General features: G+C 43.3%; 1 protein-coding gene across 2 annotated transcripts in view; it reads left to right on the forward strand.

The window, feature by feature from the left end:
- Positions 1 to 19,872, forward strand: part of nbeaa (neurobeachin a) — a gene marked incomplete at its 5' end in the record, with an annotated part of 127,136 nt that extends 107,264 nt beyond the window's left edge. Inside the window, 24 exons of one of the 2 annotated variants that reach the window (XM_080013338.1) lie at positions 287 to 351; positions 632 to 740; positions 1,101 to 1,267; positions 3,354 to 3,478; positions 3,585 to 3,737; positions 4,614 to 4,646; positions 5,204 to 5,340; positions 6,078 to 6,195; positions 6,290 to 6,392; positions 7,321 to 7,436; positions 8,246 to 8,358; positions 9,172 to 9,312; positions 10,091 to 10,210; positions 11,386 to 11,538; positions 11,686 to 11,850; positions 12,443 to 12,532; positions 13,878 to 14,070; positions 14,451 to 14,522; positions 15,095 to 15,250; positions 15,917 to 16,087; positions 16,494 to 16,595; positions 16,785 to 16,981; positions 17,450 to 17,601; positions 19,715 to 19,872. In XM_080013338.1, the coding sequence (XP_079869464.1) occupies positions 287 to 351; positions 632 to 740; positions 1,101 to 1,267; positions 3,354 to 3,478; positions 3,585 to 3,737; positions 4,614 to 4,646; positions 5,204 to 5,340; positions 6,078 to 6,195; positions 6,290 to 6,392; positions 7,321 to 7,436; positions 8,246 to 8,358; positions 9,172 to 9,312; positions 10,091 to 10,210; positions 11,386 to 11,538; positions 11,686 to 11,850; positions 12,443 to 12,532; positions 13,878 to 14,070; positions 14,451 to 14,522; positions 15,095 to 15,250; positions 15,917 to 16,087; positions 16,494 to 16,595; positions 16,785 to 16,981; positions 17,450 to 17,601; positions 19,715 to 19,805 (3,042 nt within the window). In that variant the 3' untranslated portion in view covers positions 19,806 to 19,872. The remainder of the gene's footprint in view (positions 1 to 286; positions 352 to 631; positions 741 to 1,100; positions 1,268 to 3,353; positions 3,479 to 3,584; positions 3,738 to 4,613; positions 4,647 to 5,203; positions 5,341 to 6,077; positions 6,196 to 6,289; positions 6,393 to 7,320; positions 7,437 to 8,245; positions 8,359 to 9,171; positions 9,313 to 10,090; positions 10,211 to 11,385; positions 11,539 to 11,685; positions 11,851 to 12,442; positions 12,533 to 13,877; positions 14,071 to 14,450; positions 14,523 to 15,094; positions 15,251 to 15,916; positions 16,088 to 16,493; positions 16,596 to 16,784; positions 16,982 to 17,449; positions 17,602 to 19,714) is intronic. The other variant, XM_080013339.1, reaches the window with a different exon arrangement.
- Between the last annotated feature and the right edge of the window lie 2,739 nt (positions 19,873 to 22,611).

The raw sequence follows: 22,611 nt of genomic DNA on the forward strand, positions 1-22,611 counted from the left end.
ACAATCATTGGGGTGTGCACACACACATGCATACACACTTTCATCAGCACTTCTTATGAAGCCTCTAATGCATTTCTCTTTATTGTTTCCTAATCCTTACTCTTGGGACACACAGGCAGCTCATCAAACAGTTCACGCGTGTTTGTTATTTTTACGGCAGACTCATCTACACTGTACCTTGAGCTGATCTGTGTACTGTACATTCCCTCCGCTTTGGGTTGGGCTCTGCTATGGCCCTCACACAGGCTACTGTGCTCAAGAGTATTGATTTATTTCCTAACCCCAGGAGTGGCAGAACTCCATCCAGAAGAACGCCGGACTGGCTTTCATCGAACTCATCAACGAGGGAAGGTAATGCTTCACACTGGCCGTCGGAGTCAAGCATTATTCCCCGTCAGTCACACATTAGCAACCGCACCGTGAGTAGCACTCCGCGGCTAATGGGCATATGGAGCTGTAATGCCCGCCTGAATAGACTAAGTGGCCGCCGCGATGTGAGTGGAGAGCGCGATCATCATTGTATGGCGCGAAAGTGCCGAAGTACAGTGCCGCTCTGTTTCTCTGCCCACTTAATTCTGTCTGATTGGCTTGCGTTGACTGGACACTAACCTTCTTGGTGTTGCTTCCCCAGACTTCTGTGCCACGCAATGAAAGACCACATTGTGCGCGTTGCCAATGAAGCAGAATTCATTCTGAACAGACAGAGAGCTGAAGATGTACACAAACATGCAGAATTTGAGGTACACGCACACACACACACACACACACACACACACACACACACACACACACACACACACACTCTCACACACACTTTTACTGCTCTAATGAAGATCATTTGGTGTGTATACCACCTCATTATGCTCCAAGGTTAGTATGAATAAATAAACAAATCAAACCGACAGTCTGATCTCCAGTTGTTGGAGACTGATATCCTTAGAACAGCAACAAATAAAGCTGATCTATTGCTGTCCTCTATCTCTCCTCCTCTTGTCCCTCCCGCTGTCCTTGCTTTCCCAACCTCCAACCCCTCTCTCTCTCTCTCTCTTTCTCTCTATCGACCTCCCGTCCACGCATTAACCATCCCCCCTCCCGCACAGTCAAACTGTGCCCAGTACGCCGCGGACCGAAGGGAAGAGGAGAAAATGTGCGATCACCTCATCAGTGCCGCCAAGCACCGGGATCATGTGACTGCCAACCAACTGAAACAAAAGATCCTCAACATCCTGACCAATAAGCACGGGGCGTGGGGCACGATGTCCCAGAGGTGAGCGGAGAGACAGCGAGCTGATCAGGGCGCTGATCGCCATGAGACGGAAGGAGTCAGAGACGTTGTGGGGATCACAACTGTGGGGATGGTCTCTCAAATGGAAATGAATCAAACATACCCCCCCCCACACACACACACACAGCGCCTCACTGTTGCTTTTTAACTCGTTCCTGAAATTTCGCGGTTCCATTTAAGATGGGAGGGAAAATAGATATAAATGTTATCAAAACAACTATCAATCAATCATATCCCAATATGTTATGTGATTGATTGACCCAATAATCAAATTGCCGTTCTGTGTTAAAGGTACGAGCACGGAATTGGGGGTCATTGTTGATCCACCTCTGAGCAGGCAGCGGAGGGGGTCACGGAGGCCAAATAGGGGCAGAAATGGCGTCTATGGGAAGGCACAGCCGGCGTGCTGGGACAGGGGTGGGGCGTTTTGATGACGGAGTTCTTCAATGGTCGGTTGGTTGCAGGGAAAAAAAACCTCCATTCAGAAGCCGCACCTTGTCAAAATAACCTTAAGGCCTATTAGAGCTGTAGATATTCCTCTATAATCCCATTCGAATTTGTACGCTTTCTTATTTTTTATATTCAAATATATTCCCATATTTAATGCTGAAATTTAGAAGTAGGGGATGGGGGGGGGCGTTACGCACACGGATCTGCAGCAGCTTCACGCATTCGCCTCCTTCACGGTGAAGTTCCCGCATGGAGGAACAATCCAAAAAACTTCTAAAGTCCGCAAGAGCCTGGAGCATGGAGTCTGTTCCCACATTAGATAACTGTTACAGATACGGTACAATGCGCTCTGCTGCCGGTGCAGCCGGTGGCGGTGCAGGCCGGCGGCTCACAGCTCCGCAGTCAGCAAGCACCACGTCCCTACCCTACCCTAAAAAAATTTACTTAATAATTTAAAGTAATTGTATAATTTTAAATAATAAGTTCATTAAATCAGTGTGATTCTCTTAAACCGCATGTTATTCGTCACACTAGAGAACTATTGTTGGCTTTGTTTTAGAGGGATCATGTGGTGTTTAAAGGGTAGATTATAAAGGTAGATTATTTTATACATTTTCTGTTGCCGTAGTGTCCTACAGCAAGACACTAAACCCTTAATTGCTCCTGATGGCTGCGTCCATCGGTGTCTGAATAATTGTAAGTCGCTTTGGATAAAAGCGTCTGCTAAATGACTCAAAATGTAAAAAATTAAGATCTTTTTGCCTGTGTCTCAGTGACCGTCGATAACCGTCAATCGCCCGATTATGAAATAACTGGCTGAGCCCTAGTTACGATTTTTACAATGTTTTTTAAATGTAAATATTAGATATTGTGGCAGCACGCGGCCATCTATTATTGGAGGCCACTTAGGGTTTAAACCTTTTGACTAGAAGCACAATTGTGCCAACACACACACACACACACACACTTTCTGAGGTATAGTGACAGCGATCCGCAGACATGTGACGTGTGACATCTGATGTCTGTCTCCCTGAAGCCACTGTGGGAAATGATTCACTCAAACCGCTTCCTGTCACCCGCAGGCTGCGATTGACTCTTTTCGTGTTGTCAGATCTAAAAGTAATCGTTCAGTCAAAATGACTGAAAACAGGGCACTTTCTAAAACCCTCCCTAATTAGCATTACGGCTTCATTGATGATGATTTAGAAATGCCTTCCTGAGACGTAGCTTAATTTAAGATGAATGAGTTGTAGACTAGGAAGTCCTACACTAAGCTGATGAAGGACTAGTCAGCTCCTTCTGTCTGGTCTTAGTCCAGATAATCCATTTCCTCTATTGTCAAGGTCGACCTGGAGGCCCCACGTAAATCCAGGTTAATCCAAAGATAAACCTGCCTCTGGTCAGGTTTAATTTAAACCTTCACTTAGACCTAGATTAGCTCTGATCTTCCTACCAAGTCTGTGACAATTTCAAACCTTGACTGAGAGAGGCTGTTTACTGTAGATTTTGATGTGATTGAGTCTTAAGATTAGGTCAAAAGTGTGTCCACCAAACCACCCCTTAAAGTAATGTCCGACTCAACTTTGGACTTTGCCCGGCTCCCTTTTTTCATCCTTAGCCAATTGCATGACTTCTGGCGCCTGGACTACTGGGAGGACGACCTGCGGAGGAGGCGGAGATTTGTACGGAACGCCTTCGGCTCCACCCACGCAGACATTTCCCTTAAATCCATCGAGGACTACGGTGACTTTCTTATCGTCGTTACATGTTTCGCAGCCTTTTTTTGTTTTGTTTTTGTTCTTTGGTATGGCACTAACCCCCACGTTCGTTCTCCCTTAAAAATGAACAGAGGAGGACGAGGAGGATGGGGGAGGACCCAAGTCCAAGAAGAGTTTCCGCAGCCAATCGGTGGTGAGCCAGAACCCCGAGGCCGAGCTCATGCTGGAGGGAGACGATGACGCTGTCAGCCTCCTGCAGGAGAAAGAGATCGACAACCTTGCCGGTGAGATACTAAACACACAGAAACATACACACAGAAACATACACACACAGAAACATACACACTGAAACATACACACACAGAAACTGCACACACAAAAACATACACACTGAAATATACACACAGAAACATACACACAGAAACATACGCACACAGAAACATACACACACAAAAACATACACACTGAAATATACACACAGAAACATACACACTGAAACATACACACACAGAAACATACACACTGAAATATACACACTGAAAGATACACACACAGAAACATACACACTGAAACATACACACTGAAACACACACACAGAAACATACACACACAGAAACACACACACAGAAACATACACACAGAAACTTACACACAGAAACCTACATACAGAAACATACACACAGACACATACACACAAAAACATACACACACAGAAACATACACACACAGAAAAGTATACATACAGAAACATACACACACAGAAACACACACACACAGAAACATACACACAGAAACCTACATACAGAAACCTACACAGAAACATACACACAGACACATACAGACAAAAACATACACACACAGAAACATACACACACAGAAAAGTATACACACAGAAACATACACACACAGAAACATACACACATAGAAACATATACAGAAACAAACACACACACAGAAACATACACACACACAGAAACATACACACACGCAGAAACATACACACATAGAAACATATACAGAAACAAACACACACACAGAAACATACACACACACAGAAACATACACACACGCAGAAACATACACACAGAAATATACACACAGAAACATACACACTGCTGCTATATGAAGAACAGCGAACTTACCATCACTCTCAATTCTAGTGCGTTTCCGTCCCCGACTTTTTACCTCGAGAGGCAAGTTGGTCATTTGGATATTTTTGCCGACATACTAACCCGTCCTACTTGTTTGAACAGTAAATAAATCGATACATAAATAAATTCTTGGAAATCCATCATTAACTTAAATGTGATTTAAACACATCTTACACAATCCAAGACGGGAAAATAATTGAATAACAAATCAATAATAATGTGCACAATTTTTAAAATATATATATTTGGGGGTTTTTTGTAACTTGTTAACACATGGAAATGATCAGGAATAAAAAAAAAAGTAATAATTTATTTTATTTTAATTTTATATTTCATGTTTTATTAGTTTCATTTATTTTATTAGCTCTTGTATTTCAAGGGCTGTGAATGATTTATATGTTTTTGTTTTTTTGCTGCATTTAATCTTGGCTTTCCTTGAGACTTTCCTTGAAAATTGTTTATTTGTATTATATTATTATTTTTATTATATTTAATACAAGCTGTTTTATATGTCAAAATCTATTATTAAGATTGGTGTGTTTATTACACTGTATGTATTATATTATGAAGCATATAAAGAACGTATTTCTGCTCCGCAGGCCCAGTGGTGCTGAGCACTCCAGCCCAGCTGGTGGCACCAGTCGTGGTGGCCAGAGGAACACTGTCCATCACCACCACAGAGATTTACTTTGAGGTCGACGAAGAGGACCCGTCTTTTAAGAAGAACGACGCCAAAGTAAGACTCCTCATTGCTGGGAGTGGAGATAAGCATAGTCTAGTGTGCCACATTTTCTTCAATTGTTAATTTTATTTAACTGCACATTTACTCAACCAGCCTGAGGAGATGATGATGATAACAGTTATTAATAATAATAATAATAATAATAATAATAATAATAATAATAATAATAATAATAATAATTATTATTATTATTATTATTATTATTATTATTATTATTATTATTATTATTATATAAAAATACAAAGTTCCATAAAATTCAAAGTGCACAAAGGTTAACATTAAAAGATAAGAAAAAAAATTATAAAACAAAGCATAGGCATCAAACAAAATGGAAAAAAAGAAATAACGTTATAAATAAATGAATAAAACATTTGTAAAAGTACACTCCTTTTTGCTGACTGAAGCTAATTAGGTATGTTTTATCATATTATATTAGAATACCATATAATAATAAGTGTAAATAATTGGTTTACTCAAACTGTTGCTCATCATTTCTAATTCGTCACTACCCTTTCAATTCCCAATTTTCTTTTCTTCTCATACCAGCAATACTGGCTTTCATGGTCCTATACTACTTTAGAATAAATCTTGAAAAAAAATTCCCGGCATAATTTTATTGAGAAAGTGAGAAGGCCATTTCAAATCCATTAAGAAATGAAAATGTAACTTTCTCACTTTAAGGTGTGTGCTGCTGTGAGGAGGCTGACATGGTTTGTATGTCACCTGAACAGGTTCTGGCCTATTCCGAGGGTCTGCACGGCAAATGGATGTTCAGCGAGATCCGCGCGGTGTTCTCGCGACGCTACCTCCTGCAGAACACCGGCCTGGAGGTGTTCATGGCAAACAGGAGTAAGACTGCCGCGTTATCCTTTTTGAAAATTCCTTATTCAACTCTTCGGATGATATTATTCATACATGCGACATACACTCGTTCCCTCCCCAGCGTCAGTGATGTTCAACTTCCCCGATCAGGCCACGGTGAAGAGGGTGGTGTACAGTCTGCCGCGGGTCGGCGTGGGAACGAGCTACGGCCTGCCGCAGGCCAGGTAGGAGCTGGCTTTAAAAACCAAACTGCCATTTTTCTTTTCCAGATATTTCGATTGACAGAGTTATTGTCTCGTGTAGAGCTTCACAATTAATGGTAATTTAAGCGCAATGTGGATACTGGCCTCCACAATGAATTGATCGTGACCGACCAAAAATTTTATATAATTGTCGCACAGTAGTTATGATTGATTCAAAGGAAATTCTTGGGGGTGCTGCGCTGGTGCCCGGGATGGGCTGTTTTTTTTTCTTGCGAAAAAGGTGTAATTAACTGACCTTCTTCGGGATAAATTATTTTTATTTTTGGTGCCATGTAGTGGTATACTTTTTTTTTTTTGTAAAATGTAATTTATATATAGTCTTAAGAAGACTGAATTTATGTGAAGAAGCTACTTTTTGAATCAAAGATTTGTCCATTTGAGTTTATTTATTTATAAGTTAATTAAATACATTATCATTCTGAAGACAGTTTTCTGTTGATTTACAAAGTGCCATAAAATAATTGTGTTCTCCAAAATGGATGAATAATCGTAATAAATAATCATGATCACAATATTGAGCAAATCGTGATTGTCATTCTAGACATAATCATCCAGCCCTAGTCCCATGAAAGCGAGTAAATGTACAAATATTAATATTCTCTAGGTGGTTAAATGGTCTTTTCGAAACTAAATGCTTCACGCTATGTATGTACAGTATTGTATCACCGCGCGCGCGCTGCATAAACACAGAGAATATCGGTATATATATGCTCCGAAAATTGGCTGTTCGGGAAACTCTTCCTCGTCACCAGCAAGCGGAAAAATCAAGCTCTTTCAGAATCCTGTCGGAAGAACAGCGAAAACCGCTTTTTCCTCTTATAAAATCCAACCGTGCACATCTCTAAAGAATAAGAAAGAATCAGTTCTATATTCTACATTCGTGTCTCAGGCGGATTTCCTTGGCGACTCCTCGGCAGCTGTTCAAGTCGTCCAACATGACCCAGCGCTGGCAGAGGAGAGAGATCTCCAACTTCGAGTACCTCATGTTCCTCAACACCATCGCAGGTGAGCGGCTCCTCGATCTCACTGGAGCAGTGGGCCTGAGCATTTCGGCCTCTAAATTTAAGGCTAAGAATTCACTTTTTTTTTTCCTTTCCACGCAAAAGTATTTTCCGTAGAAAATCAAATTATATGCCTTCACCGCGAATAGAAACAAAACAAAAGATGTTGTGTTACATGCATTACAACATTTCTGTCTGTCATAGCGGCCCGCGGTGTGTTTGCCAGAGTACCAAGCTCCATTGGATTTCATACATGCAAATAACAACAAGTTCACGTTGGGGAGTCCTCTTGTTTGTCTGATGGTGGTAATTGCCAGAACTGAAATTACCCCTGACAATGTGCAGGAAAAAAGTAATAAAATTAAAAAATTCAGATTCCCCTGCAACACATGACTTTTCTCTAGAAATCTGTTCAATCGGTTTTACTCTTGTGTATAATTAAAGCAGCTAATTACTTCCATTCTTTGTGCTGTGATTCATAGGCATATCAGCCGGATTACCGTTGAATATAGTCAATTATCCCTCCCGCTCGGTTCCCCAAAACAATAGTCATTAAAAAATAAAACCTGTTTGACAGTTGACAGACATTTATATTATTTTATTTCATTTTATTTCATTTTATTTGATATTATAATTTCATATATTGTTTATATAAATAAATAATTAATAGCCACAAAAAAATAGACAATTTCACCCTTACATTACCAATCTATAGGCTGTGATAGAAACTGAATCATGTTTTACCCACTTCTTCATTTTCAATTTGTTTTTGTTATTTTCTCCTCCTCCTCCTCTTCTGTGCGTTTGATCCAGGGAGGACCTACAACGATCTGAACCAGTACCCGGTCTTCCCCTGGGTTTTGACCAACTACGATTCTGAGGAGCTGGATCTCACTTTGCCGGGGAACTTCCGTGATCTCTCCAAGGTGGGAGCACGGGGGCACAAGAGATTTAATCCACAACGCTGAGCACAAAAAAAGACCCAAAAGCAACGTAGGGGCTAGAATTGAAGTGACCAGGTGTTATTCTTTTATACTGCCTGGTCATGCCTCCAAACGCCCAAATATTATTTTTTAAGTCTTGGTGGACTGTTTTCTTTACATCAGTAACTGTCAGTGGAATCATTTTTTTGTGACCACTCATTTTGTCAATATTTGCAGTAACAGGATGGCTAATGACCTACTACTCAATATTCAGTTTATTCTGCCAGGTACATGTACATATACTAGGAATTTGTTCTGGTGAGGTTCTGTGCGTTTCACTACAGCATTAAATAAATTGCCTAACATGCTGAAAATATGGCAAATAAAAGTAATAATAAAATTAAATCGAATAAAAAAAAATGAAGTAAAAATTAAATACAATTAAAATTTAATTGTCAAATTGACATGGACAAATAGTAAAAAAAGAATACAAAACAGGAATAAATGATATATAAAAATATACAGAATATAGAAAATTCTAGACTGTGCACAGGATAAATTATTGAAATGGATATATTAACATTTGAAATATGAATTATTACCATTACTATGTATTATTAATTATTAGAAATTATTACTATTACTATCAGAATGATTACTATACAAATACAAATGATATTATATAAACTATTAATTAATAATTCACTATTATATTAATAATTATATTATTATTAGTTTATTAAAATATTCAAACGGACTTAGGATAGGATGAAGTCTTCCTTTCTAACGTTTTATCCCTCTCATGGTCTCCTCCAGCCAATCGGAGCGCTGAACCCGAAGCGGGCGGCGTTCTACGCGGAGCGCTACGAGACGTGGGAGGAGGACGGAACTCCACCGCACCACTACACCACCCTCTACTCCACCGCCCACACGACACTGATCTGGATGCTCAGGATAGTAAGTACTGCTAGCTCACATCACGATGGGCTACTTGGAGCTTCAGCCATTTTGTGCTAGTTTACTCCATGGAATATTACCCAAAATGCATCTCTCAGTATGCACTGAATATAAACCAACACAGTGTAAATATCTCAGAGAACAAAGCTGCCCTACACTACATACGACAGGTGACTTTTCATAGAGTAGGTTTTACTCTAATTCACTTCATCGTTCTTATGTTACTCCATGCTCCATACCCAAGAAGTCAAATAGAAAGAAAACGATCCTCTCCAGATTTGTCAATGTAACGAAACAAATTTAAGCATGTTATATTTTTAGACTTGATTATTTTTTTAGAAAATGTTTTTTTGCATTTAAAGCCTGGCTTATGATAACTTATTTATATACTCGGTTATGATGCTCACGGTTCCTTTGTGTTTTTTTTTTAATTTTAGATTTAGATTTATTTCCGTTAGTTTAGTTCCGTTTGTAAACCCGTCACGCTCAAATACAGTGAAATACACCTTTTTCTCAAAAGTTTTCGGGAATCTGAAATAGGGTTTTAAATGCTGTTTGATTTCAATACAGTAATACGAACCGTTTACCGTGTGTTTATATTGTCGTGTATTTTATATCTGAAGTTTGGTGAACTAAAGGTCTCAGCCTGTGCTGCTCTTATGAAGTAACGGGTTTGACTGGTTCTCGCTTTCTGTTGCAACTTCAAGTTCGGCGTTCAGAATCCCTCGTAGACGGCGCCATGAGGTTTGTCCGCTCAAAGCGTGTCATTTCCCCGCAGGAGCCGTTCACCACCTTCTTCCTCAACGCCAACGACAACAAGTTCGACCACGCGGACAGAGCGTTCTCCGGTATCGGGCGCTCGTGGAGAAACTGCCAGAGGGACACGGCGGACGTGAAGGTAAGTCCTATAGGAAGGGCTGGAGAAATGATGTCCCGAAATGATGATGATGATGATGATGATGATGATAATCAGTGTTGTAGTCAAAGCCAACCAAGTCTTTGGAGAGGTTTCAGAGACAGGAGTCAGAATATTGAACAAGTTACATTCCGTTGGGATTCATTAATCTCTTTGTGTTCAATACTCATTATGAAAAATAGTCAAACAAAATCTGTTTTGGACCCTTTATCGAGAGTCCACACATTCCAAAACTGAGTCAAGACACATTCCAGACTAGTCCAAGGAGTTGTCCGTCTACGACTATCGTATGGGAAGCCTTTTTAGCCTTTATTCACTTTTTCAAAGCAGTTGCAATTCTGATTGAACTAGTTGTTCATGTACACCTTTGATATATAAAAAAAAAAAAAAACACATTGTTGATATCAAAAAACCGACATTCTTGATATCAACATTTCAATTGTTGATATCAAGATACAGCGTTCTTGATATCCTGAAAAAACATTGTTGATATCAACAATTCAACTCTTGTTTAATAAAAATTGAAACCTCTTCCCATCGCTCTCAACGCAGAATCGCAATTGTGATATCAAGAATGTGTATTGTTGATATCAACAATATGAGGTATTGATATCGACAACTCAAATTGTTGATATGCATGATTATATATAGCATGATTCATGATGTCAATATTCCAAGTTTTGAGATCGAAAGTTGCTGTTCAATTCTTGATATCAGGAAGTATTTTGTTTATATCAACAATTAAAATTGTTCATATCGACAATACACATTCTTGATATCACAATTGCGATTCTACATTGTAAGCATTGGGAAGAGGTTTCAATTTTTTATATCACTAATTGGAATGTCGATATCAAGATGCCATTTTATCCAAAATGTCTCTTTATGATATCAACAATTTGTTTTTGTTTTTTATATCAAGGCGTACAATTACAACTAGTTCAGTCAGAATTGCAACTAATTTGAAACAGTGAATAAATGCTCCAGCAGCTTGCCCTACTATTTCAACCGATAGCACTACAACCATGATAATGTCTGATGGTGCAGGTGTTTGTTCTACATCAACAGAGAATAAATTACTAACAAACAGTTTCAAATAGTAGATCAACATATATATTATAATGGGACGTGGACGTGAACGTTGCTTCGTCGAACAGGAGCTGATCCCGGAGTTCTACTACTTGCCGGAGATGTTCGTGAATAGCAACGAGTACGAGCTGGGGGTCCGTGACGACGGCCTCCCGGTCTGCGACGTGGAGCTTCCCGCCTGGGCCAAGAAGCCAGAGGACTTCGTCCGCATCAACCGCATGGTGAGGAACACACGCACGCTCCATCCACCGCGAGACGGACGTGAAGCACCAGGAGATTTCATCCTTCGTCCTGTGCCGCCAACTCGGACTGACGCCTTCGCGTTCTCCTCCTCCTCCTCCTCCTCCTCCTCCTACTCCTCTCTCCAGGCGTTGGAGAGCGAGTTTGTCTCGTGCCAGCTCCACCAGTGGATCGATCTGATATTCGGCTACAAGCAGCGAGGCCCCGAGGCTGTCCGGGCCCTGAACGTCTTCAACTTCCTGTCCTACGAGGGAGCTGTGACCCTAGACAACCTGGACATGGTGCAGCGGGAGGTGGGTCACTCAGCAGTACATTAGATGGATGGATGGATAGATGGAGAGATGAAATATGAATATGAAATATATGGAAAAATGTGAAAATTTACAATACAACCTTCGATTTATTGTTTTATTTTATTGTTTATTTATTTTACTGTGTACAGACAGCTAACTGCACACAATAAAATATGGCAATATACACTAAAGCTAATGATAAACAACAAACATAACCTCAAAAATAACAGAAAAAAAAATCACCCCGAAAAAATAACTGGAAAAATGTACAAAATACAGCATATACAGTACATCATATACAATAACTAATGAAATAAGCCTAACAGGGAACCAGAAAGATGAACCAAAAGATAAGAAAGAAATTGGTAATGTGCAATAAACCTGGTGATAAACATGAAATATGAGCCCAAAAAAAACATGAGCAATAGAAAAATAAACCTCAAAAATGAATGTTAAACGTAGACTTTTGCATGAACAAATTTACATTCTGGAAGTTTTGCAATTTGTGCAGTGTTTGGAGGCATTTTGATATAACAATAACAATCACCTAAATGTTGCCGCTCCTATCTCCCTTTTTTTCCCCACTCCGCAGGTAATGGAAACCCAGATCCAGGCGTGTGGGCAGATCCCCTCGCAGCTGCTGATCGAGCCGCACCCTCCGCGCTCCTCTGCCATGCACCTGGTGAGTCAACATGGCAGCCTGGCCATAGCCTCTATTAGACGATAACGCCGCGTTTTTTAGGGATCAGCTGACTCGGGGCCCTCTCTTTTTGTGATTACCGGTCCGTATTGGTGTATTTCTATTATGTATGTAAAGATACATTCAACTGCTGCCACCCGCAGTAGTAGCCTCAAGGCTGTTATCAGAGACAGTATTATTATAGATCATCAGCACTACCATCGTTTTCAATGGGAAAACTGAACACGAAAACACTAAACATGGCGACACCAAGGGTGTGAGACACAACATTAACAAAACTGGCAAATCACAGTGGTTCACGTCGTAACACCATTCCTTCAGGGAACACCGTAGTCGAAGTGTTGGTAAGCCACAGTGTCCTTTATAATTCTAAGTTGTTTATAATTAATTGGTGCATGAAATATAAATGATTATCACACGGCTCTGTGGAATACCTCCATTCTGATTGGTCAATAGCAGCAATGGGTGGTTAGTTATTTCTGAATATTTCTATCCCTCGTAACAGGCCCGGCGCCACAAGGGGGCATGAGTCGTTTCTGCCTCCCCCGTTTTAGTTTGATGTACCCTATAGATAAACGGCAAAAACAACGAAAGAATATTGGTAAGGAAGGAAGTAAGGAAGCACCTCATTTGAAGCTCGTCATCTGAACCCGTCTGTTTTCCCACTGCGCAAACAGCATCCAGCATAGCAGCTGAAGGAAATCAAGGGGAAACCTGCCGGTCGTCTGCACTTTTTCTTCCTCTTTTTCCTCACGGCTAAATGAAGTAATTTATTCCGGAATATTCCACTCATTAAAAACGCTATTCCCCTGCCATGAAAAAATACAAACGTCGTCCGGGTACTTTCGGGACAATGACCGGCTGGCTGTACGTTATCCCTTACTTATATGTACAGTATACGTATGACAGAACTTAAGGTACGGATGTCTTCTCCATCCAATGACGTAGGGGTCCGGTTTTGTTAGCCACAAACATTCTGCTCGAAAAGTGTTACCGAGATGGCCTCCCGGCGAACCCACCTCTCCTCGAGTGACTTTGCCCTCCAGCCCCTGACCCCTTCAGTCCCAGCGACGCCCCTGAAACCCCCCTCTCTGTGTGTACCTGTGTGTGTGTACCTCTCCCATTAATGGACCTTTATTTCTTTACTCCCCCCCCCCCCCCCTCTCTTCTATCCCCCGCCCTGCTGTTCTTCACCCGCCATCCCCCGCCCCCCTCTCCATCCCCTCCCCGTACCTCCTGTACCCCTCTCGTGCCCCCTCACCCCCTCCCCTCGGTCCTCCGCTCTGGCTCCCCTTCCTTTCCTTCTCTCCTCTGTCTCTCTCACCAGTGTTTCCTTCCTCAGAGCCCTCTGATGTTTAAGGATCAGATGCAGCAGGACGTCATCATGGTGCTCAAGTTCCCGTCCAACTCGCCCGTCACGCACGTGGCGGCCAACACGCTGCCCCACCTCAGCATCCCGGCGGCCGTCACCGTCACGTGCAGCCGCCTGTTCGCCGTCAACCGCTGGCACAATACAGTTGGTGCGTGCGTGTGTGTGTGTGTGTGTGTGTGTGTGTGCGTGCGTGCGTACGTGTATGTGTGTGTGTGTGTGTGCGTGCGTGCGATCCACTGTCTCCCTAAATGACCAAAGAGCGTTACAAATAATCGCAATGAACAATTGCAATGTCTTTCTTTGTTTATCTGATGTCACCATAACGTTATACAGTACGTCTATAACGTGTAACAGTAAACATCCACCTTGAGAAGAAGAGCTTAGCTATTGGCATTGAACATTGGAACATAGAAATCCAGGTTGTACGGGCATGTGTGTGGAGTAAGTATTCCTGTTTTATCTTGTTTTGTCCAGTATGTTGTATAGTTTTTGTGCATCTTCAAATAATGGGCCTGGCCATCCCTGTAGGTCTGCGTGGAGCACCGGGTTACTCCCTAGAGCAGGCACATCACCTTCCCATCGAGATGGACCCGCTCATTGGTAAAATCTACGTTACTGGGCACTTGATAAATACCGGAGCAGAGCAATATTAGTTTCCTGTATTCGCTTTTGAAGGATCAAATACAAAAGGAGGCAAAATTAATACAAAATATGGCAAAATTGAGTCAATTCGACAAGAAATGTGTGTTACACGTCGTGGTCAGCGGGGCCAGGAGATCATTTGAAGGTAGTTTTCTCATCATTGCTTGAGTCCTTCAAAACTTGAAAAAAAAAATTTAATGTGAAAATGGTCAGACAGTACTGACTAGTAAATGGGCTAAAATACAATTTGACACCTGTATGGTCCTTCAACAAGCAGTTAATAATGACATTTCTATCCATACAGAGGATATTTGGAGCCAGATTGTAAACATGATTGTAATTAATGTCTTAAACAGAAGAGCCCTCTGCAAATAACTTGCCAGTTAAGCAACTAAGTTGAGCTGAAACTTGACCTCAGACACAGATGCTCGTAATAAACGATCAGAGATAATTAGTTTTTATTCAAAACCTTGTTAGCATCTCCGTGTCTCCTATCATCCCACTAAACATCTTCTGCCTCGCCATCCCAGCAAACAACTCGGGTGTGAACAAGCGCCAGATCACTGACCTGGTGGACCAGAGCATCCAGATCAACACGCATTGTTTTGTGGTTACCGCTGACAACCGCTACATCCTGGTCTGTGGCTTCTGGGACAAGAGTTTCCGCGTGTACTCCACCGAAACGGGTGGGTTTCTGTGTCGTAGCCAGAAAACAAGTAAACATTCATGTTTAGTATTAGCGTTTAACCCTCAACCTTGCTAGGTCGGTTTTCATGAGGTGTCGCTTTCGGAGCTAGTTCTGTCAGATAACGGCACACGTTTCCACGCCCTTGAGCTGGCGTTATTTAAGCAGCCAGTCCCTCCTGCTCTACCTGCTGTGCTGCCTTCTGTGTTGCTGCGCTCCCTCCACCTCAAATGATGCGTAGCTTGTGGAGATAGTTCTCTCTGACAACTTGACGGCGCCACATGCTTCCTCGCCCTTATTTGGCCGGCCTATTTAAGCAGCCAATCCCTCCTGCCCGACCTGCTTTGCTGCGCTCCCTCCACCGCCCCTGCATCCAGCTGTTGGGTTCTACTCTTCTATCCAATGGGGAGATTGAGGCTCATCACTCCTATATTTCTAGTTTACTTAGTATGTCTATGTTTGCTGCTGGATTGTTTAGTGAAATTATTTCACATGGAGGAACTTTCCATCAGTGAAGCCACAGTCGTAGATGTAAACCCTCACAGGAGGAGTTGGTCAAGGGGACGGGTGTTGGGTGGATTACACCACAAGTCCCAGAATTCCACTCAACTGCACTGACCACAACTAGCTGTGCCTGTTTGTTAAATTCACCTCCGACCCTCTGCAGGTAAGCTGACCCAGATCGTGTTTGGCCACTGGGACGTCGTGACCTGTCTAGCCAGGTCTGAGTCCTACATCGGGGGGGACTGCTACATCGTCTCTGGCTCCAGAGACGCCACGCTGCTGCTGTGGTACTGGAGTGGACGGCACCACATCATCGGGGACAACCCCAACAACAGTGAGTGGAGAAAAGGCTGAAAACCGTGGGGAAATGTGAAAATGTAATGTCTTTGTGGAGGGAAAACTCAAGTGGACTCAACTGATTGGCATTGAAGTCCTTTATTTTGATCAATTATTGAGTCTGCCACTGGGGCAATGGTGGATCAATTTAAAAGATTTTCAATTTAAAATCTGTCTGTCTGACAATGCTTATCCATGCAATGTATTGGTATTATAATTATATTATAATTATTAACATTATACTGCAATTCATGTTAATAAGAAATTATTTCCTCGCCCTAAAAAACATTTTACAGTAGCCGGTAATTATTGTTAATAACTCTTAAAAAATGTGATTTTATATAATATTTTTTGACTTATGCCATCAATTCTGTGGTAAGAACATAGTTGTTGTGTTTGCTCAGGCGATTACCCCGCTCCCAGAGCCGTGCTGACCGGCCATGACCACGAGGTGGTGTGTGTGTCCGTCTGTGCGGAGCTGGGACTCGTCATCAGCGGAGCCAAAGGTGAGTGGGAACGGTTTCATCCACACGGGGATGAAACATACGTATTGAGTTCTAGGTAGATGATGATGCAGGACACGAGAGAAAAATAATAGCATCCTCAACATGGTAAGTTTATCATCGCAGCAATACAAGAGTCATGCATAAATGTCCTGTTTTCAACGTCGTGTCGTCGTTGTTCAATGTCCTCAGAGGGGCCGTGCCTGGTCCACACGATCACAGGGGACCTGCTGAGAGCCCTGGAGGGGCCCGAGCTTTGCCAGCGGCCGCGGCTGATTTCTGTATCCAGTGAGGGCCACTGCATCATCTGCTATGAGAGGGGCCGCTTCTGCAACTTCAGCATCAATGGAAAGCTGCTGGCTCAGATGGAGGTCAATGACTCCACACGGGTAAGAGGCCCAATAATAATAATAATAATAATAATGATAATAATAATAATAATAATAATAATAACAATATAGCTGGTGATCTAGTCTTCATTACAACTTTTTTACAACAGATTGTGATATGCAGTGTTTACAAGTTAATCTCAAACTGTCCGCATGGAATTTAAATCACCCTTCAGTCTGTATACATGAACCGCATATAACAGCAATAATAAAGTTTATTTCAGTAGCACTTTCCTAAAAACTGCGTTTAAAAAGTGACATTTAAAGTGCAAAGGAAATACTGCATACTAGTAAACGGTGGCGATTACAGGCTTTATATGTGGTGCGGTGATATTGATATTGTTCACAAAAAAAATAATCAAAAACACAAAAGATGTCCTGGATCACTCCATCACACTGGCTCTTCCCGTTTCCCCCTGCCATCCCATTGTGGTTGGATGTGGTTTCCTTCTCTCTCCCTCCCCTCAGGCCATCCTGTTGAGCAGCGACGGCCAGAACCTGGTGACCGGGGGGGACAACGGGGTGGTGGAGGTGTGGCAGGCCTGCGACTTCAAGCAGCTGTACATCTACCCGGGCTGTGACGCCGGCATCCGGGCCATGGACCTGTCCCACGACCAGAGGTGCGACAGATCAGCCCCCGTCCTGCCACAAAGGGGCGGGGATGTTCCTGTAGGGGAGGGGCAGGCCAAGATGAGCATAGATACACTATAGATAGATAGAGTAAAGGGTAGATGGATAAAGAGAAAGTTAGATAGATACAGTATAGATAGATACAATAGAGAGTAGATAGATAGACAGACATAGACATCATACTGTAGCTGGGAAACCAGGGCGGGTCCTCTGACGTGCTGTGACGTGTTGTGACGTGCTCTGACGTGCTCTGACGTGTTGTGACGTGTTGTGACGTGCTCTGACGTGCTCTGACGTGCTCTGACGTGTTGTGACGTGTTGTGAGGTGTTGTGACGTGTTGTGACGTGTTGTGACGTGTTGTGACGTGCTCCGACGTGCTGTGACGTGCTCTGACGTGTTGTGACGTGCTGTGACGTGTTGTGACGTGCTCCGACGTGCTGTGACGTGCTCTGACGTGCTGTGACGTGCTGTGACGTGTTGTGACGTGCTGTGACGTGTTGTGACGTGTTGTGATGTGCTCTGATGTGCTGTGACGTGTTGTGACATGCTCTGACGTGTGGTGACGTGTTGTGACGTGTTGTGACGTGCTCTGACGTGTTGTGACGTGCTGTGACGTGTTGTGACGTGTTGTGACGTGCTCTGATGTGCTGTGACGTGTTGTGACGTGCTCTGACGTGCTCTGACGTGTTGTGACGTGTTGTGACGTGCTCTGACGTGCTCTGACGTGTTGTGACGTGTTGTGACGTGCTCTGACGTGCTCTGACGTGTTGTGACGTGCTCTGAAGTGTTGTGACGTGTTGTGACGTGTTGTGACGTGTGACGTGCTCTGACGTGTTGTGACATCCTCTGACGCGCTCTGACGCGCTCTGACGTGTTGTGACGTGCTGTGACGTGCTGTGACGTGCTCTGACGTGTTGTGACGTGCTCTGACGTGCTGTGACGTGCTGTGACGTGCTGTGACGTGCTGTGACGTGTTCTGACGTGTTGTGACGTGTGCTGACGTGCTCTGACGTGCTCTGACGTGCTGTGACGTGCTGTGACGTGTTGTGACGTGTTGTGACGTGCTCTGACGTGTTGTGACGTGCTCTGACAGCCTTGACGTGTTGTGACGTGTTGTGACGTGTAACGTGCTCTGACGTGTTGTGACGTGCTGTGACGTGCTGTGAAGGTGTTGTGACGTGTTGTGACGTGCTCTGACGTGTTGTGACGTGCTCTGACAGCCCTGACGTGTTGTGACGTGTTGTGACGCGCTCTAACATGTTGTGACATGCTCTGACATGTTGTGACGTGCTCTGACGTGCTCTGAAGTGTTGTGACGTGTTGTGATGGGTTGTGATGTGCTCTGACGTGCTCTGACGTGCTCTGACGTGTTGTGACGTGTTGTGACGGGTTGTGATGTGCTCTGATGTGCTGTGACCTGCTCTGACATGTTGTGACGTGCTCTGACGTGCTCTGACGTGCTGTGACGTGTTGTGACGTGCTCTGACGTGTTGTGACGTGTTGTGACGTGTTGTGACGTGCTGTGACGTGTTGTGACGTGTTGTGACGTGTTGTGACGTGTTGTGACGTGCTCTGACGTGCTCTGACGCGTTGTGACGTGCTCTGACGTGTTGTGACGTGCTGTGGCGTGTTGTGACGTGTTGTGATGTGCTCTGACGTGTTGTGACGTGCTCTGACGTGTTGTGACGTGTTGTGACGGGTTGTGATGTGCTCTGATGTGCTGTGACCTGCTCTGACATGTTGTGACGTGCTCTGACGTGCTCTGACGTGCTGTGACGTGTTGTGACGTGCTCTGACGTGTTGTGACGTGTTGTGACGTGTTGTGACGTGCTGTGACGTGTTGTGACGTGTTGTGACGTGTTGTGACGTGTTGTGACGTGCTCTGACGTGCTCTGACGCGTTGTGACGTGCTCTGACGTGTTGTGACGTGCTGTGGCGTGTTGTGACGTGTTGTGATGTGCTCTGACGTGTTGTGACGTGCTCTGACGTGTTGTGACGTGCTCTGACGTGTTGTGACGTGCTCTGATGTGTTGTGACGTGCTCTGACGTGCTCTGACGTGTTGTGATGTGTTGTGATGTGCGCTGCGTGCCCCGCCCCACAGGACCCTGATCACCGGCATGGCGTCCGGCAGCATCGTGGCGTTCAACATTGACTTCAACCGCTGGCACTACGAGCACCAGAACCGGTACTGACGTAGACGGAGTGAGCGGGCGGAGGGAAGGAGAGGAAGAGGAAGAGGAAGATGGCGGCGGCCGAGGGGAAGGAGGAAAAGATACATCTGAGCGCCGGCGCCGTCTTCCCCGGAGAGCGGGAGGAGGAGGGCGCGTCGGAGGGGAGGTTTTGCGGCGCTCGACCGCGCACGGCGTCACGCGGCGCCGGGCGGGGGGCAGCCCTGCCTCCAGGTCCGGACGCGTGAGTACGTCACACGCACGTATGTCACCACAGAACACGCGATAACCCCCCCCCCCCCAAAAAAAAATCACCACCCTGTTCAACATCAGAAACAAAAAAGAAAACGAGTGACACCGACCTTACACAGGACCGGTGCAGTTGCTGGTACACTTCCCGTTTCACACACAAAGAACTACGTTTGCTTTCCTCCCGATTTTGTTTCTTTTCCGTTCTTAGGTTTTCCTCTTTGTTTTTTTTGTTTTTTTGTTTTTTAATTTGATGTTGTGGGGGGGGGTTTGGGGCGATTGGCGTGCGACTTTGACGTGTTGGTTTTTAAACCGAGCCGGGCCACACCCACCGATCGGGACGACGCGCTATCGGCTCGAGACGATACTCAACCCGTCCAAACTCACCCCCGACGCTTATGTTCCTCCGTTGCTTTATTTACCTTCTTCCTCCATTTTTGGGTTTTATTTTGATTCTTTTATTTTTTTTAATAGGATTTTAATGTAAATAATGCTCTTTGTTTCCTTTGGAGCCTACACTCGTCCTTTCACGACACAGAATCGCGCTTATCACCTTTAATTTATTAATGAGTTGCTGTATGTAAATGACTGTGTAATAATTATAATAACGTTGACGAGACTGACGGTCACACGGCGCGGAAGGTAGCGGCCGTTTTGGGCGGAAAGGAGCGGAGGATAATTATAGAGCAACACGTCTCGCCAGTGCTATCACGGAGGATGACCACGAAGATTTCCTTTGTATATTTGGTGATTGTTCTGTCAAATATGTACATACAAGTCTTTGGTTCGGGCTCGGCGGGGGGGAGGGGGGAACCTAACTGGATAAGACCGGAAGCGCAAAAGGAAACATTCACATTCATGCATTTGTTGATTATTTAAAAAAAAAAAAACAAAGCAAAAAAAGAGGATCAAATCAATGTAAAAGTTTGTTTTGTATTTGCACTTTGCACCAATCACATATCATTATTTATTAGCTTGGTTCTCTCTGGTTGGCTGGCATTTTATTTAGGTCCATCTTTTTGTTTCCCCTCTGGGATTATTTGTGCATTGATGTGTGTATTTAAACCGTTGATCTCACGTGTGATTATTAAGTTGTACAACCTCACAGTTGTAAGCAATATCATGATTCTGTAGCTGATGGAGACGGCAAGCGGGGGAGGCGAGGGGACAAAATGTGTGGGATGTACTGTATGTGTGGAAGCCACCTTGATCAAAAACACACATGCACATACTCTTATCAACTTGCGTATCCAAAAAAGGTTACATATTTTTGGATCTATAAAAACCTTAAAAACTATTGTATTCATGTTTTATTGCAAAGATGTAAAATATGACGTGTGAGTTGAAAAAAAATCATGAGAAAAATAAAATATACAAAGAATTTGATGACTTGACTTTTTATTATCAGATTGTTTTATCATCTAATATCTGTCATTTATCATCATTTTGTGACTATTGCTCGTTCCTATGAAATGTAAGATGGCGAGACCGTTAAAGGGCATTTTTGAAAAGTGCTTTAGAACAAATGGTCAAAAATGTCCAGACGCAAATCAATATTAACAGCATTTCTGATGGATCAGATTTACTTTGAAATAATTTACTTGAAATTATCTTTATTTATTTTGTATTGTACAGCAAACATAGTCATACTTAGTGAGCTGAAAATTTAGGAGTGATGAGCTCAAATCCCCCATTGGATAGAAGAGTAGAACCCAACAGGTGGATGCAGGGGAGGTGGAGGGAGCACAACAAAGCAGGTCGGGCAGGAGGGATTGGCTGCTTAAATAGGCCGGCCAAATAAGAGCATGGAAGCATGTGGCGCCGTCAAGTTGTGAGACAGAACTATCTCCACAAGCCCCCTACGGTTCAATACGCACACGTAAATGCACACCGTATTCGGTATCACTGTAGCAGTCCACCAAACGGCTTCCTATTGAATCCACTGTTGCAGCTCCACCGGCCACCTCAGCCGCACGGCATTTCTCTATTTTTGCACAAGAGGTCTTTTTCAAGTGCGCGCGGCTACACAGCCTTTTCAATAGAAACACAAGGTAAAACTACATGCAAATATTTTTGTAAAAAGTGCAATCAATCAAGGTGTCCAGTCAGAAAATAACCTTAATCTTTATTATGGACTTCTCTTCAGACACTCTCTGGGTTGCACTCGCACCAAATTGTGTCGGGTCGTTCACGAACGATCCGATTCTTTTGAACGGCTCTGTTGGAGGAATGAAGGGAACTCTCACTGGGTGATGAGCCCTTCTTTTTTTGGTCACGTTTTACAGTTTGGTGTTGTGTTGTTAAATAAATAAATAAATAAATATAAATGAAAATTGATATTAGAATTTTTCACTATTCTGGACACCTCCTCTCCAATCAGATAAAGTTATGCAAATTATAACAACCCACCAATGAACTTGAACCCCCGTCCCCCCTCAGCACGGTCATACACACAGAACATTACATTTATTGCAGACTACTATAAAAACATTTTTCACACCTTTTAACTTAAAAAAAAAAAATCCTTAAATTTAGAGATACTGAAACCGTGCCGGTGCTGTGGCAATGAACCGTGAGCCCA

This window comes from Zeus faber, assembly GCF_960531495.2.
Source record: "Zeus faber genome assembly, chromosome: 14".
NCBI classification, from domain to species: Eukaryota; Metazoa; Chordata; class Actinopteri; order Zeiformes; family Zeidae; genus Zeus; species Zeus faber.